Here is a 16,008-nt window from a genome sequence, read left to right as displayed (position 1 = left end):
AGGGGTAGAGATCGCCTTTTTGCTCCTGAAGTTTAAGACATGTTCAAACAAGCAGGATTTTGTCACATCTCAATGTTTGTTGAAACCTTCGCTGAAAACTTACATCTCAGTAAAGTAAAAAGTTTAAAAAGAATCTGTCACTATCATCAAAATGAGGCCATGTTTGTGTCTACTGACCCCGTTCCCACCTGTTTAAATTCAGCTTATATTGCCTCTCCCAAGAAACAACAAGAATAATATGTCTGTCTCTTAGTTATTTACCCTGCTGAGTTTGATTTATGCTTAAAACATCAATTTAAAAAGACCAATTTGTACATTAGTGGCCCAGCTAATTAGAAATAGATCAATCTCAAAACCTCTGCAAAATATTGTATTTGTCCTACATGACAATCTAAACACTAATAGAAAAATTCCAGTATAAATGTCCTGAGAGTATTTTCAGCCACAGCGTGGTTGTCATCATTCTGTTAGATTTTAAGGCCAAGTTTGACACAATTGATCGTGACATTTTTGTGAAAAGACTTCAGCAATGAGTGGGTGTTTGTGGTGTATAGTCTGAAAAAACTCGCTCATGTTTAGGAGATAAGAATCGTTTTGTAAGTTCAGGTGATGTGGAATCGCAGACGGTTACTGAATATGATGCTCCTCCTTTAACCAGACTCAGATAAAAAAATCTACGTTATGAAATGTCTTTAGCAGAACATTACTAAGATTTAGAAATGAAACAGAAACTGGTGGGAATGTTTGTCCATACACAACAAAACAACTTATAAATCTGGAAATGATTTTAGAGCCTGAGCTTAAGTCAATCTTTAATTTTAGCATGTTTCCAAAAATATATTTTTGACTTAGAAACATTTGGGAAATTAATCATTTTTAACTGAGGAATACTGGAAAGCTAATTAAACTTTTCAGATTACTGTAACCCTCTTTTTACATTGCTCTCTAAAAGGTTTTTAAGAAAATAAAAATATAATCCAAGTGTTGCAGCAACGTAACAACCTTGAATGTGCATCACCCTACCTACTGCTGGTTTATTATTAACATTATGTGAATAACTAATCAACTAAAGCCCTAATATTTTATAATTTAAAACATTTCTGAAGGGGAATGGAATCATTTTTAGAGCTGAATGTCAAAACTCCCATTTTTGCCTTTGAAATCTTTCCTGCTTTCACTTTTTCATTTGACATTTGATAGAACAGGAAATTAGAAATTAGAATAATGAAAAAGAACTTTTACAATGTCCATTACTTCAGGAGTTGAGAGGGACAATAAAAGGGAAATCCAACAGTTTAATAATATGAAATAATGTGGTCATTTCAATCAGATTGTGACAAATTATACTAAGACCCAGTTGTTCACCAGAACCAAGCCTGCTCTAACACACAGGATCCAAACATTTAATCTGAACTTGTGATTATTTTTGCCATTGTCAACTTTTTGTTGACCATGCAGAAATCCCTTCCTAATACACTAAAATCCTCGTTCTGTGTGAAATCCAAAGTTCTTTATAGCTAACATGGGGTTTCAGCAGTCTTTAGTGAGATCTATGTAGTATAAATATCTAGTTTGTGTTTCCATGTACAGTGTTTCTTGCTCAACAGCAGGAATTTTATATTACAAACACTAAAATGCTCTGCTGATGAAGCCTATTCCAGAGCTTCCCAAGTTTGAATCTTGCAATGCATTTTGGCAAAACAGAAGGACTGTTAATTTGTCACACATCACTTACAAAGGGAATTTTAGGCCAGTATGAACAGGAGGAATGATTGCAACATATAAAACCTGTTACAGTGTTCATATGGTCACGGACTGCTGCTTCAAGACAGCAAACATGTGAACACATCCACTGACATGGAAGCCTACTAAGGGATATCAAACTCTGTGCACACTTTAGTGGTTTTAATCCAGTTATAATTCATATAATATCACATTGCTATGATTAAAAACTCACATTATCCTGGAAAGAGGTTTTAGCAAAGGGCTGTTATTACAAAGAGGACACAAAGGAATACAGCATTAGGCCACTTAATGCTAAATATGTTACACGAGTTGTCATGTAACACTGTGACAAAATGTTCAGGTATACATTCAAAAGTTTTAAAAAAAGACCACGAGTCTATAAAGATCAGACAGGGCTGATGGTCTCACTCTCCCGCGGCAGAGAGCAGAGACAGGGAGTGTATGATATTGCAATCAGAGTCGATAACAAGCTTTATAATGACTTTCATCTCACCATTCACGTCACCGGCTGAGATAAAAGATGTAGAGATCAGCTTCAATTATCATGTATGACTTTGTATTCACCTCTGGCTCTTCTAACTTCTATCACATCAAGCCTTGAGTGTCTGTGTGTGTTATGGGCTAAGTTTGACATAGGATGAAGGTATATAACCCTCCTCTCCATTGGATCTAAGGACTCTCATCCATCCGTCTCCTTTATCCTCCTCCATTACAGTCAGCAGCTCTCCCTCTGTAATGGAAATGGTGCCCTCACTGTTGCCTGCACACAAACATTCAAAAGTACAAGTTGTATTAAAAGGGTGAAAGGAGATCTATTTATGAGTAAGCTGAAAATAAATATTTATATGTACCTTCGAAGGTGTACAGAGCCGTGCATTGGCCAATAGGACTTTCCATGTCTTCAAATTCATCATCAAACTCTGTGTAGATGTTCTGAGACTGGTCAGCGGCTCTGACGCTGGAAATGAACATTTGGTCACTTTTTTTTGTTGAGTTAGGCAAGTCTGTCTGTACAGATTGATTATATCGAAAGTTAAGTGTAATATGCATCTAAATCCAGTGGACAGAATTACAGAACTGTCCCTAAAATATATGTAATGTTCCACAGCTTATGTTCATTATCTGTAATACCCGCAAACATAAGTTCTAGTTAATCCGATTTGTAAACTACTCTAATGGATCCTTTCTTTTCTGTATTATAGTTGCCCTCAAATCTCAAATCTTTGTCTAACAAGTCTTAGTCATTAGTCATGACTAGATCACTAGCAGTAGAGCTACCTTCACCGACTACATATTAACCCCGTCTCCCTGTTTCCAGTCTTATGCTAAGCTAACCTGGCTGTAGCTTTTATCTACTGTACAAACAAAATAGCGGTACTGAACTATTCCTTTAAATACAAGTTGTACCTATGTTGAGTGTTGTTGTTGATGTTACTGGAAGATTCCTCTCCTCCCACTGCTTCCGACAGCCACGACTGTAATGAGCAAAAATGTAAATAGATTTTATAAATAAAATCAGAGAATATGGTTCTGTCTTTGTCCCAAACATTATAGAAGGACTGTGTCATTGTCAACCTCGTATTTGGCGAGTTCCCCCTTCAGGCGCCCTATGTTCTGGGCCGTTTCTGAGATCTGAGGCTCCAGACTGGAAGGATCTCCCATCTGTGGATTCTGCGCGTACACACCCTTCATCTTCTCCAGTGCGTCACTGAGGTCAAACAGGGAGAAAAGTGTTATTGTTTGGTAAATGTCAGCACTGATTAAGGAAGTTTCTCTCTTGTGCGGCGCTGCTGATAAGGACAGGAGGGTTTGGCAGGAGTGTTTACAAGTTGGGAAGACGTGCTGAAGGGATGTTGTATTGGTGTGTATGGCATCACTGAGGTCAGGCACTGATGTGGATGATAAGATGATAAGACCTGGTTCTCAAAGATGGAGGTTGGATGAGGTTTAGGTCAGGGTTCTGTGCAGGTCAATCAAGTTTCTCCACACCAAACAGGGAAACATTATGGGCCTGGTTTTGTACAATTCATGTTCAAACAGGAAGCAACCTTCCGCAAATCTGAAAGCATGCTATTGTCCAAAATACCAAAGAATGCTGTAGCATTTATATTTCCTTCACTGGAACTAAGGGGTCAATCCCGACACAGACCAGAAGAGCACAAATGTATGTGGACACTTTTAGCCATGTGTATTCTGTGAGACGCGCTAACATTGCTTGAATGTACTGTTTATAATCAAGCTAGAAAGCCTGTATTCATAAGCACTTACTGTGGAAATGTGGGACTTGAGGGGCTCATTTTATATCTTTGGAATTTCTAAGATTTTCAGTTAATTCAGGCTGAATTTATTAACAAGTGATATTTTATTCCCAGTAAATATCCATTAATCATAGTATCGCTGGCCAAATTAGAGTTAATCCAATCTAATTGGGGTACCACCTCATTAAATCTCTTTAGCTGCTTGTCAGTGTTTAGCGTGTTTTTTCAGGGATGGCTGTGATCTTTTTGTGGTGTGTTGTCACCTTTGGTCCTGCTCCTTCTGCAGCTCTTTGGTGATCTCATCAATCTTCGCATGCAGCTTCTTCTTCCTCTGCTCTGGAGGAAGGTGAGAGAAATCCTCTGCAGCAGCCAGCTGCACGCACACACATGCACACATACATGCAAACACACACAGTTAAGGGTCCTGAGCATCACGTACACAACAGCCTTACAAATGCTTACCACCAGATGTCACTGCTTCCTGCCTCTATCTGTCTCCCCACAACTAATTAGACACTCAGAGAGGTTATTGCTGCAAACCGAGTCAAATTAATAACAAAGTTACATCATTGTTCGGTGTCAAGGAAATATCCCTGTTCAAAGTTGTGAAAGAAGACAGAGAAAACACAGAGAGGGTGCAAAGTTTGACCATAGCATCCTGTGATACTTCTTTATTATCCTTATCAGAATACCAGAGAACCTCTGTGTCCTGTTCTGGACTGGGGCGTGCTCTGAGAGACACAACAAGTAAGTCCCTTTCTTCTGTGATGCCACACTAATATATACAAATTTATTTATCTATATGTTGTTTTTATTAAGGGAACGTTAAGATATTTAGGACATTTTTAGTTAGGTTATGAAGTCTAAAGTCTAAAGTCTAAAATCTTTAGAAATAGATTCTAAGTTGTTTTAACCCTTTGAACTGCTTAATTATCTACATCTTGTTTTTGTTAAAGGTTTTACTGCAGAGTTATGGACTGGTGATTTAGTGCAGGCTGACTGAGGGAGGTGTGATGTGATAATCTTCACATAAAAGCCTCAAAAACCTTGTTGTTGTAGTAATAAGTAGTAAGATGATACAGTAACATCAGTATGACAAAATATACTAGGACTAAAAGAAAATGTAATAATTGTTTTTGCTATAGGGTAAATTTTCACTTCTATCCACCTTCATAACAGTGCTGTGGAAACATACATGTATGCGCTACCACTGGAGGTAAAAGTTATATATCTGTGCGGCATCACAAAATAAATGCTTGGTTAATTGACTGAGATAAATTAGTTCCCTGAATAGAAAAAGTAGTGCCCTCCCCCATTTAAAAAGTATTTCAGCTGCGCCCACACAAGTAATCTTGCTTGCACTGTCAACTAGTGGTGACTGACTACATACTCTTTGAACACTTGTGTTTACAGAGCATGTAGCACACACACCAGATGTGTGTGCTACATCACAGCTGCTTAGGGTCACAAGTAGAACAGACCACACCCAGATGTGATCATAGGTGTGGTCACATGAAGACTGGTCACATTTGCATTTAGAAACGGTGAGATATTGAATTGAATATATTTCAGTGGAATCAGTTTGGATCTAAGTGAATCATTTTCCACACAAACCCAGTTTGTTCTTCAGTCGTAATTTTCCAAACACTTGTGTAAGTATTCCTAGGAACCTCATGCGTTGATGTGAAAAATGACTGTGTTATTGTTACATATTGATTATTTGTTCTAAAATACAGTTTAATGTTAGATAATTTCAACCAATTTGTGTTTAACAAAAGGGAGAAAGGACAAATACTATATCTCTGCAGCTACATGGATTAGGAAATAAGAACAATGTGGAAAATAGGTTGAAATTAGTTTTTTTCCATCCAAAGAAATACATCCAGATGTATTTATAAAAGTCTTTAGAGATTTTGCAAATACTTTCATATGGTGATACAGTTTGTTAAATGATTTTTTCTAGGTAATATTTTTGGGAAAACTGGAGCCAAAGAGCTTTGATTCAAATGGAATGATTTTACTAAAGCTAGACTGAGCTAACTAACTTACATACAACGCTGGTAGATGAACAATAATCCAAACTAATCAGTGACCTTTATTGTGGTTGGCTTATTTTAATTATTATAAAAAGAAAAACACAAAAAAGGTCTATAATGTCTAATCTGTCTGTAAATCTGTAAAGTTACATATTCACATTAAGTTAAAAAGAAAAGCTCACTTGATTGCACTAAATTGCGGTATAATGTTTTTCTGTGTACATTTCAGTTACACAGAGATCAGTGCAGCAAGATCTTGTGTGGAGTGAAGTTAAAGGACAGGTTCATAGTTTTTCCAGCGCCCCCTTTAAAACATCTCTTGCCTCCTGTAATTGTTTGTCATGTTTATATTGTTCCCTAATGTGCTTTTAATTGAAATGATAAAGGACAAAATCCACAATAAACATTATTGTGAAATTAATAGCAGGGTTTAACCATGGGAAATGATCGAATCTCTGTTCCTCGTGTGTCTCCCTGATGAGTTGCAATAATAGTAATAACAGGAAATTCTGTACTAATAATGAAGTCATTTTAGGGAGATTTTCACTTTCTCTTGTGGCTGAAGCCTCACATAAAATAAGGTTTTCTCTCATATGTATCACATCATTTTAATTAAAAGCACATTAAGAAGAGACATTTAAATTTACAGTATGAACAGGAGGAGCAGGCAACACCAGTTTCAATGTTCACACAATTATTGTTTGACTGTAGCTGTGTGAACTTAAGCTTGTGAAAAAATTGTGAACCTATCCTTTAAGTAGTATTTCCCATTGAAAATAACCAGCACCAGAACACTGTCATCTCAGCGCCTTTCAAGTTTACCCTCTGTTCAACAATAATAAGTGTTACCATTTGCTTTTCAGCCTGAGACATCTAGACAGAGAGAAATGGAGACTCACTGTGAGACAGGTGTACCACAAATACACCACACTGGAAACACACTCGTACAAAAAGGAACACATGATAATCGTGTTGTTTTTTTTTTTTACATGACTAGCACCAATGAGACATTTACAGAACGAGGATGTGAGCACAACTGTGAGGGGAGATGGAGCTCTATCCTGAACTAAAGTAGGCCAACGTGGGAGCGTCACTCACCAAGACAAGGTTTGGCTTTGACAGAGCGATTAAACTGGCTCAGACACAGAGAGTGAGGGGAGCGCTGCAGCTTGTTGATGTGTGGGGAAGGAGGGAAAGGGGAAGGGAAACAGGGTGGCTGCCGGGAGGAATCGGAGATGGGGGAGGGAAAGGAAGAAAAAAAGGTGAAGGAATAGGGAGCAGAGGAAGTAAATGACACTGGGGACAAGAGAAAAGAAGAGAAGAGTGAGTCACAGAGCTGCAAAGATCTTTGACAAAGTGGACAAATAGTTAAAGAGAGAGAAAGGGGTGTTTTTGGGCGAGTCTGTGCAGCAGACTGGAATCAGAATTGGCCCCTGAGGGCAACAGGGTGGTGGGGTAAGACATGAGTGGAATGCGTGCTGAGCTTCATGTGTGAGCGTTTGTTTTAAAGCATTGTTATTCGAGCGTCATTCTGCACTTCTGTCATCAACAGCAGCTAGATAAGAAGAAAGCTGGGCCCTGCTCTTCACATCCAATTGACTGTTAGAGATTTGACATAAGACTATTGTGATTTTTTTTAGCTCTTTCAAAATGTATCTGCATCAGCTGTCGGGCAAAATGTCAGAATACAGGTTTGCCCACAGGTCGCTGTAACATGACTCCTTTTTCCTGAGGTGCATTGGAAAATTATGAGGTCATTTTTATTTTATATGAAAACATGGCGGGTATTAAAGGATAAGTCTGGAGATGTATTGTATGCCAACAAATCCCCTCAAACCCAGAAACCAAAACCAACAGCTGATGAGCTGATCCCACTTAGAAGTATTGTATGTGTAGCACAAGCTTGATGCTTTACTTTTACACCGAGGCCTCAGTCAAATTAATAATTCATCCGTGAGCCACACCTTTCTACTGGGGGGCATTTTCCTGTGGTTTCTTTTGAGCGAGATACATACGTGGGAAATGTAACATGCAGTGTGCCGGCTCACCTTGTTCTTCTTGCTGAAAGGCCAGAGTTTGCCGCGTGGTTTGTGTTGGTTCAGGTTGGACTCGTGGGCTGGTGATTTGGTTCCGTGGCTGTAGTCTTCAAACTCCACATCTCCAGGTCGCTCGAAACCAGATTTGTGTTGCTCTATGAAAAGTGTTGAGTCCTGCAGAGAGACGAGACATAAAGAGGCACTTTTATTTCTTTACCTTTATAATCAAAAGATAACACGTTATTTTTTTAAAGAAGGTTTTTAGCAAACAAAACTGGAAACTGAAAATAAAACATTAAAAATGACCACAGCTCTCAGACACAGAGTCAGGAACAGGTTTTGACAAAGGCAGTTTTAGTACTGGAGTGCCGTATTTGATTACTTTAGTAAACTCAGTACACGTGTACATAAGTGTGAGTCATGTAAGTCTGTAATAATTTACTGAGACTACAAGCTTACACAACAAAGGCAGCCTTTTTTAATCTGGAAAATACTGAACATGCTGTAAAACAGTTCAAATACAGAAAGTGTTTTTGTAATTTTAAGAGTTCAGGTGATTAAAGACCTGTTTACAGTCTTCACACTAAGCTAAACTACGCTAACAGGCTGCTGACTGTAGATCTAAGAGCAGTATCGATCATGTCAGCTGACCTACGTTTCCTACCATACCTGTATTATTTCCTCTAATGTTCAACTAATCCTTTGAACACCATCTGACATTTACCTGTTTCCCATCAATTTTCCGCCCTGCTGCAGAGATTCCCTCCAGACACCTGGAGATGATGGGCTGCACGGTCTTCTCGATGTCTGAAAACTGACAGTAGCCCTCCGCCAGCCTCTGGATCCTCCGCTCATCCATTTCCTGCAGTTTCTGTTCACCACAAACATACAGCAACCTCCTTTAATTTCATATGATATGATGGAATAAAAGGTCTTTAGGGTCTGTTTTTATTCAGTCTACATCCAAATGCAGAATTCAATGGTTTGGTTTGTGTCACGCCACATTGTGAATGTGTGAGTTTATGTGTCGTCCTCTCACATTGAAGATGTTCGGTATCTCTGTGTAGTAGAAAAGATTTTGTTCCTTGTTGTATTTCTGGAGCTGTGCTGCATAGTCGCTCCTGCACTCCTCCGCTGTGTGTGTGCGGGCATTGGCGTGCTGCTTGACCTTCACAGCAGGACAGATGACAGAAGAGAAACGGAGGAAAAGATGAAAGGATGAGGGAACGGTGAGAAATTAAGAGATGCAAAAACAAAATGCAAAGTGGGAGACAAAGGAAGTGGAGAGAGGGGCAGACAGACAAGGAAAGTTCAAGGTTTTGTTGATTAAAACATCTTGAAAAACAAAAGATGAAAAAGGTAATTGCTCAATGATGCTGTGTGTATATGTTTGTTTACTTTCTCTACTTCGATCCTGGTGGCATTGAGCTCGTTCTCTATTTTCTCTGCTTGTTGTGTTGCTTTTTCAGCTTCCGCCCACTCCTTTGCAAAACGCCTCTTAATCTGCAGGCATGAAGACACACACACACACACACACACACACACACACACACACACACACACACACACACACACACACACACACACACACACACACACACACACACACACACACACACACACACACACAAATAGAGACTTAACAAAAAGGAGCAATTTATACTAAACTTTACACAAAATCTGTTATTTCCCAGGAAACATTCAAGAAACTGTTGAAATAATGAACCTCTACAACAGAGTTTTGCCAAAACCTGCATGACGGCCAACCACAATGGGTCAAATAAGAATCATGTGATCCAGACTAGACCTATGTAATGAACAAAAACAGGCCACTCACATTTTCTAGTTGTTTGAAGCTGGTATCCAGATTCTGCTGGGCCTTCTTGGCATCGGCCAGGTGCTGGAGGAGGAAGAGAAGTAAACGTGTTAAAATGATGTACAGCATTTCACATTAACTATCCAACTCCTGTTCTTTGTTTCTTCCAATCCCTCCCTCCCAGGTGTTCTCTCACCGTTCTTCGTTCTTGCTTGAGCTCCTGAAGGCTCTTGGTGAGATCAACACAAATTCTGGTGATCATATTCTCAGCGATGACCTCTCGTTGGCCAGCGTAATCGTTCAGCTCGTTCAGGATCTCCTGGAATGATGCATGATTGCTGAATCTGCGACAGGGAGGAGAGACAAAGGCCGATCATCACAGCTGGACACAGCAGCATTTGGCTGTAAGTCGATACTCAAATAGAGTTCAGAGAAATTATATCATCTCTGTCTGCTCATGTTTTGCTATTTGTTTTGTCATCATCAAGGAGCCCAGTTCTGTTCACTTACGTGTTAAACCAAAGACCTGTTCAGTGAGTTTACATGAATTTAACAGGTTACTAAATCAGGTTATGTGCGTACACAAGGAACGTGTTTAGACTTTTTGACCTACTTTAGAAGCAAACCTACAAGATTTGAAATCTGAAGTGAAATAAAATGACGTTTCCTAAGACTATGAGAGTTAGACAGAACAGAGCTTCTTTTCACAACACAGTGTAACAGTGAAAACCGTCCTTTCTTAAGACTTCCACAGGCCACTTTGTGCTAGTTTCAGTTTTAGTAAGGAGGCGACATCACTTCAAAGACCTCTCGTTCATCTGGCCTCTCCACTTCTTTCCCTATTTGCATGCTTTTGTTTGAAGAAACATAAATGAATCTGCCACCATTATCATATTAACTCCATGTATTATGCAACAATAGAAACCTGTCAGGCCTACTGCAACTAAGAGGGTTCAGCAAATTTAGTTAAAGTGTCATTTTATATATGGAAACAGAGTTGAGTGAGAAATGATGGAAACTGGACATTTCATTGGGCTCTCACTTGCAGTCTTGATCTTCCTTGTTCCCTCGTCTGGTGTATTTCTTTGTTAGGTTCCTGTAGAAGAAGCACAGTGACATAAGTGGACAAAGCCACGGCGACATGTTCCCGGTTCATGTGGATATTCAGAAAGGGACCACTGGGCACACCTGAGCTGCTTGGCGTAGTTCTGCTCTACCTCTGTCCGTTCCTTCACGAACTTGATGTAACGCTCCACCAGGTCGAGGCCCGACTGCGTATGTTTTTCAATGACATCATACTGATCCTGAAACAGGAACAGGACAGAGGAACACAGGTTTACACACATGTATATGCACAAACAGACACACATTTCACTGTGTTTGAAATGAAACAATAGCTGTGAGGTTATTGTTGACGGTGGTCACATCAGCTCAGGAGCTGTAGACATTTTTAATGCCAAATTTAAGACAATGCTGCTGATAGTACACAGGTAAGAGTTTATTTATGGGTAGAACTGTTTATTGTGCACAGACACAACTTTTTTTTGACCTTTCAGACTGAAAGTAAAAAAAAAAAACAAATTGAGAAGTGAAGCTGGCTGCACTACAGGTCAGGCATTGCATCAGCATGAAAACAGAGTCAGCAGATGTCTGTGGGTCGAACACTTCACACAAGAGCTGAAACACTTTCCTGATTAATCTGATTCCTGAAACTTTTTATAGACCAAATAAACAAAATTAATCGGTAATTAAATCACTGTTGGCTGCTTTTCAGGCAAAAAATTGCATTTAAAGAATTTGACGGCAAACCTGATAACTTGATTTTAATTTTACACACCGATCATGTAATTAGCAGAAGAAAGTTTTGTTTTGTCCAAAAATGTGCAGATGAAACAGTTTCAGTTTTCACTGTTTCATATTTTATCATACTACTGTGTCCATAAAGCGTAAAGAAAGATAAAGTGACAAAGAACAACAGGCCATAGTAAAATAGCTGAGATGGAGATGGCTACTCTGATCACATAAAGTGAGGTACTGTACAGTCTACAATATTAATTCATATACTGATTATTTTCATGATTGACTCTTAGTCTTTTTCCCCCAGTTTAATTTCAGTATGTTGATTATTCAGCTGAATTGAGAATTTGTCTGACTGGAATATTGTGCACTGACACTTGACGGAGACACTGAGAGAAAATAGTTTAATTATTAATTAGCATATTGAGTTGTATTCCTAATTAATTAGGTCTAGAGAAAATTTGCTGCAGAGAATAGTAAAAACAAAGTCTGTAGAGGAATAATATCATGTTTTCACACTAGAATTTTCTAGAAATCAACTACACTTACAACAGCTGCTGTACAATGTTCTGTTGATGTCTACAACAAACAGATCAAAAAGGCTAATAATAACCCCAAACACAACCACACACAGCATCCTCCCTTCACACACACACACACACACACACACACACACAGTACAATGGTGTAGTGGAGAGTAAAAACAAACACTGGTAGTACTCTCCCTTCAACATTCCTCTCTCTCTTTCTCGACACACAACCTTCAAACACACACACACACACACACACACACACACACACACACACACACACACACACACACACACAAACCTGTTGGACAGGTAACATTTGTCTGTTCCTTACGTCTGTGCAGTGTCATCACATGCAGTAAAGGGCTCGCTAAAGACAGATGTGACCGCAAAACTAAACACAGAAACACGACGTTCTGGACACACAAAGTGACAGGGCGGCTCTGTTGAGGTCTCTCTTGTGACATAAAGAAACACTCCACCTTTGACTTCATTGGGTTTTTGTGTGTGCGTTGAGGTTTTGGAGCCAGTCATAGATAATGAGCCCTCGGAGGAGGGGGAGACAGCAACACAGTTTGCCCTATCCTGGATACAAAAGAGTTGAAAGGAAGCAGGGAAGGACGACGTTGTGCCAGACAACACCTGCACTGTGGAAACTCAGGTGGCTGCAAAACAATCCCTACATACTTCATGTAAAGATTCAAGAGTCTGTAAAGCACGTATCCTCATATATGCTGTATATGCATTAATTTACTGTGAAACTTCTGCATGTTTGAGTAAGAGAAGGAAACATTGACAGTCAAAGACGGAGGGTTCAGGAATGAGATAATCGTTAGCTCAGTCTGAACCGCCGCCCTGTGACTGACTGTCCCAAGGGCTTCTCCAAACCCTAGAACCAGTTGGACTTGTCCCATTCCTCACTGTGACTAATCACAACAGTGTTTCTTGATCCAAGCATCTAAGGTCAGTTTCTAGTTCATCTCAATCACAATGTGAATGGCCAAACAAGACAACTGCTTGCAAACAATGGGAGAGAGAGAAGGAGTCGACGACTGCAATAGATTCAGCCAGAGGGTCTGTGGAGCAGCAGTAGAGACAGAAACTAAGTAAGGGAAATGATACAGGAGCTGAGTTCCCTGAATTTCAGCTTACACCTGCGCATCAGAAAAGCTCCGTCAGAGGAACTTGAATCTTCGATGTCTGATCTCCCACTATAGAACAAATAAATAATGTCTTCTTACTACACTTAACCTGCATTTGAAGCTTTGTCTTTACATAACTGTAGGTGAACAGCAGCTTGAGGTGTCAGGCACACATCATGCCAAGTCCTGTCCCCCACAATGTTGTGACCAGTGCAGGTACTGGCAGCATTTGTCCGGGCACAGGAGGGATTTCAAACAGAGCTCAGACTGGGCAAATTCAGAATTGTTTTGACAGCTCCTGTGTTTCCTCATATTAAAAAACCTCCTAAAACTCCACTGAACAGCCACTGGTTCAGTCAACATAAACCCACGCTGCACAGCCAAACCAAAACTCCCAAAAGTTTCCAAAATACCAGCTATGCCAGTTTGCCAAAATGTGTCTTGAAGTGATTCACAGGACATTTCAAACATTCTCATTGTCGAGGAATGAAAGTCTCAGATTGTTGACTCACAGTTTAATTGAGGTGGAGCTGGAGTTTATATTGACAGACAACTTTACTGGATATCTACACCTGAGAGGACAAATAGGTACAGAGTATTTTAAGGGCTTTGATAAGAGCATGCTTCATTATGCTTTTCAAAATGTTATTTTATCTTCCCTGTGTCTGCTTATTGAGACAATTTATTGTAAATGAACGTAACCTCTGGTGAGTCGTGAGTAGGTAGGTGCTGCTTTGTGAGAAAAGCAGTACAGTACATATGATGAATGACCTTAATCCGGGTGATCGATCATATATCAAACAAAAATCTGTAGCTCCAGCTTCTCAGGATTTCTCTATATGTTGTTGTTTTTTACTGCTCATTGGACAAAACAAGCTATCTGAGATCAACAACGTGGATATTTTCCCCCCAGATACTTTACAGACCCAATGATTAAGTGACAATGAAAATAACACTTAGTCGTCGCCTTGGATCCTTTAGTCACACTGTTGCTGGGGTTTTACTGTGATTCACAGCTGAGACACAAATCAGCATCATCTGTGAGGAGCCAGGGAGATAACTCAGCATACTGAGAAATGTTGTCACCAAGCAAGCTCATGTTCAAGAATGCATGAAGGAGCAGAGAAAATGGGGAATAAAAAAAAAAAAAAAAAAGGTGCTGGAGAGCAAAGTGTGCAGAAAAGAATGCAGAGTGTTTGAGACCAGAAGGAGCCATAAACCTCTGCCCATGATAAGGTATGCAGCAGCAGCAGCAGCAGCAGCAGCAGCAGCAGCAGGAGTTGCGAAATCCTCTGGCTGCAGACTTTACAGATAGACTCCTGCTGTTGTACTCAAGGGCCTAGTGAGGAAAAACAGGAGTCCTGTGTGTCGCCGAGAACAACAGCAGAGCAGCCTGAACCCGAGGGGATGTTGAAGGTTTTCAGTGTCAGGACTTGTCCCAGAGCGCTGCGCCCTCTCCGAGCGAGCTGTCAACTTACCCACAGATCCGTTCCCCAGTCCATGTCTGCAAAAGTGGAGCTGTCTGAAGGCAAGGAGGGATCCTGGTGGAGAGGACAGCAAGAACCAGCCAAGTGGTTGAAAAGAAAAGAAAAACGACTTCTTTGGACACGGAGATTCCACAAAACTCTCGAAAGCGGAGATGGCGGAGGAAATGTTTGGAGGAAGTCTACGCCTTCTCTCTGGCACGGACGCGGGTGTCCTGTTCAGGCACTTTTCCTGAAACAAGTTTGGGACCTAAAGAGAAAGAGAGAGAGAGAGAGAGAGAGAGAGAGAGAGAGAGAAGGGGGAGGGAGGAGCGAGGTGAGAAAACCTACCAGAGCCTCTGTTTGTTTTATCTTAAAGACGCAGCTTGAGGTTATTTTCATCATAAACATTTAGATAAACACATTAACACTCAGTGGTAAAAGGGAATAAACTTCATCAATCCCGAGAGAATTAAACTAAATTAAATAATTTAATTCAAAGTCCTGAATAAATCACCTTCCAGTAAAATCCTGTGCACGGATTAATTAGGTAGTAAAACATGTAAATATGCTTCAAGTCAAAGTACAGACGTGTAAGAGACAATGAAGGAAGCTGAAGGAAAACCAGGTGTGCCAGGTGACCGCTCAGGTAGGCTGATGATGTCACCAGTATTTACAACAGGAAGGATTTGATAACAGGCTCTTTAAGGGATCTCATTGATCAAAAGGTTTATATCTCTATATATATCTAACAGGAAAAGCTTCTGCGTGTCTGTGTTGTTCTAAATTCTCCTCTGTAAATGTAAAGGTTGTATATAAGTTTATATCAATTGTTTGTTTGCACATGTCTTATAGCTATTATCTTATGAGGCACCTGAACACGTCATGGAAATAAATCTTGTTGTTGTTGTTGACTTTTTGCAGAGATATGTAGATCTCTTTATAACTGTGTTAAATAACCTAAAGAACAGAGTTTAGTTTTTTTTTCAACAGCCTGTGTGCTGTCAGAAAAACTGTTAATGGTGGTACCTTTTTAATTAAAGACACAGTTACTGATTTAATTCTAGAGTTTAATAATTAGAGGAGGTCATCTTTCAACTTACAGTAAGTAAGGTACATGAGTACTTGTCAACCATCACAAGTATCAGTGCAAACAATATTTCTTGTCATATTTTTGGCTCAGA

The 16,008-nt window shown here is 39.7% G+C and overlaps 1 protein-coding gene across 1 annotated transcript; it reads right to left on the bottom strand.

Moving 5' to 3' along the window:
• Positions 1–783: 783 nt before the first annotated feature.
• Positions 784–15,095, bottom strand: LOC113161482 (cdc42-interacting protein 4 homolog). The gene is made up of 15 exons (XM_026359092.1): positions 14,840–15,095; positions 11,081–11,196; positions 10,935–10,988; positions 10,089–10,236; positions 9,914–9,976; positions 9,475–9,579; positions 9,116–9,244; positions 8,801–8,947; positions 8,089–8,250; positions 6,890–6,913; positions 4,268–4,377; positions 3,322–3,454; positions 3,154–3,221; positions 2,598–2,704; positions 784–2,506 (listed from the first exon to the last, which is right to left on the bottom strand). Exons 1-15 carry the CDS (start codon positions 14,861–14,863, stop codon positions 2,361–2,363), a joined length of 1,536 nt encoding a protein of 511 aa, XP_026214877.1. The 5' UTR covers positions 14,864–15,095; the 3' UTR covers positions 784–2,360.
• Between the last annotated feature and the right edge of the window lie 913 nt (positions 15,096–16,008).

This window comes from Anabas testudineus, chromosome 1 (genome assembly GCF_900324465.2).
Source record: "Anabas testudineus chromosome 1, fAnaTes1.2, whole genome shotgun sequence".
In the NCBI taxonomy this organism is placed as follows: domain Eukaryota; kingdom Metazoa; phylum Chordata; class Actinopteri; order Anabantiformes; family Anabantidae; genus Anabas; species Anabas testudineus.
This window is presented reverse-complemented; position numbering and strand designations above follow the sequence as displayed.

Excerpts from the sequence above, each read along its gene's own strand:
- LOC113161482 (XM_026359092.1), bottom strand. The coding sequence starts at position 14,863 with ATGGACTGGGGAACGGATCTGTGG. Across the intron at positions 9,580-9,913 it reads GCTTCAAACAACTAGAAAAT|ATTAAGAGGCGTTTTGCAAA; the intron begins GTGAGTGGCCTG and ends TCATGCCTGCAG. Across the intron at positions 9,245-9,474 it reads CCAGGATCGAAGTAGAGAAA|GTCAAGCAGCACGCCAATGC; the intron begins GTAAACAAACAT and ends CCTGCTGTGAAG.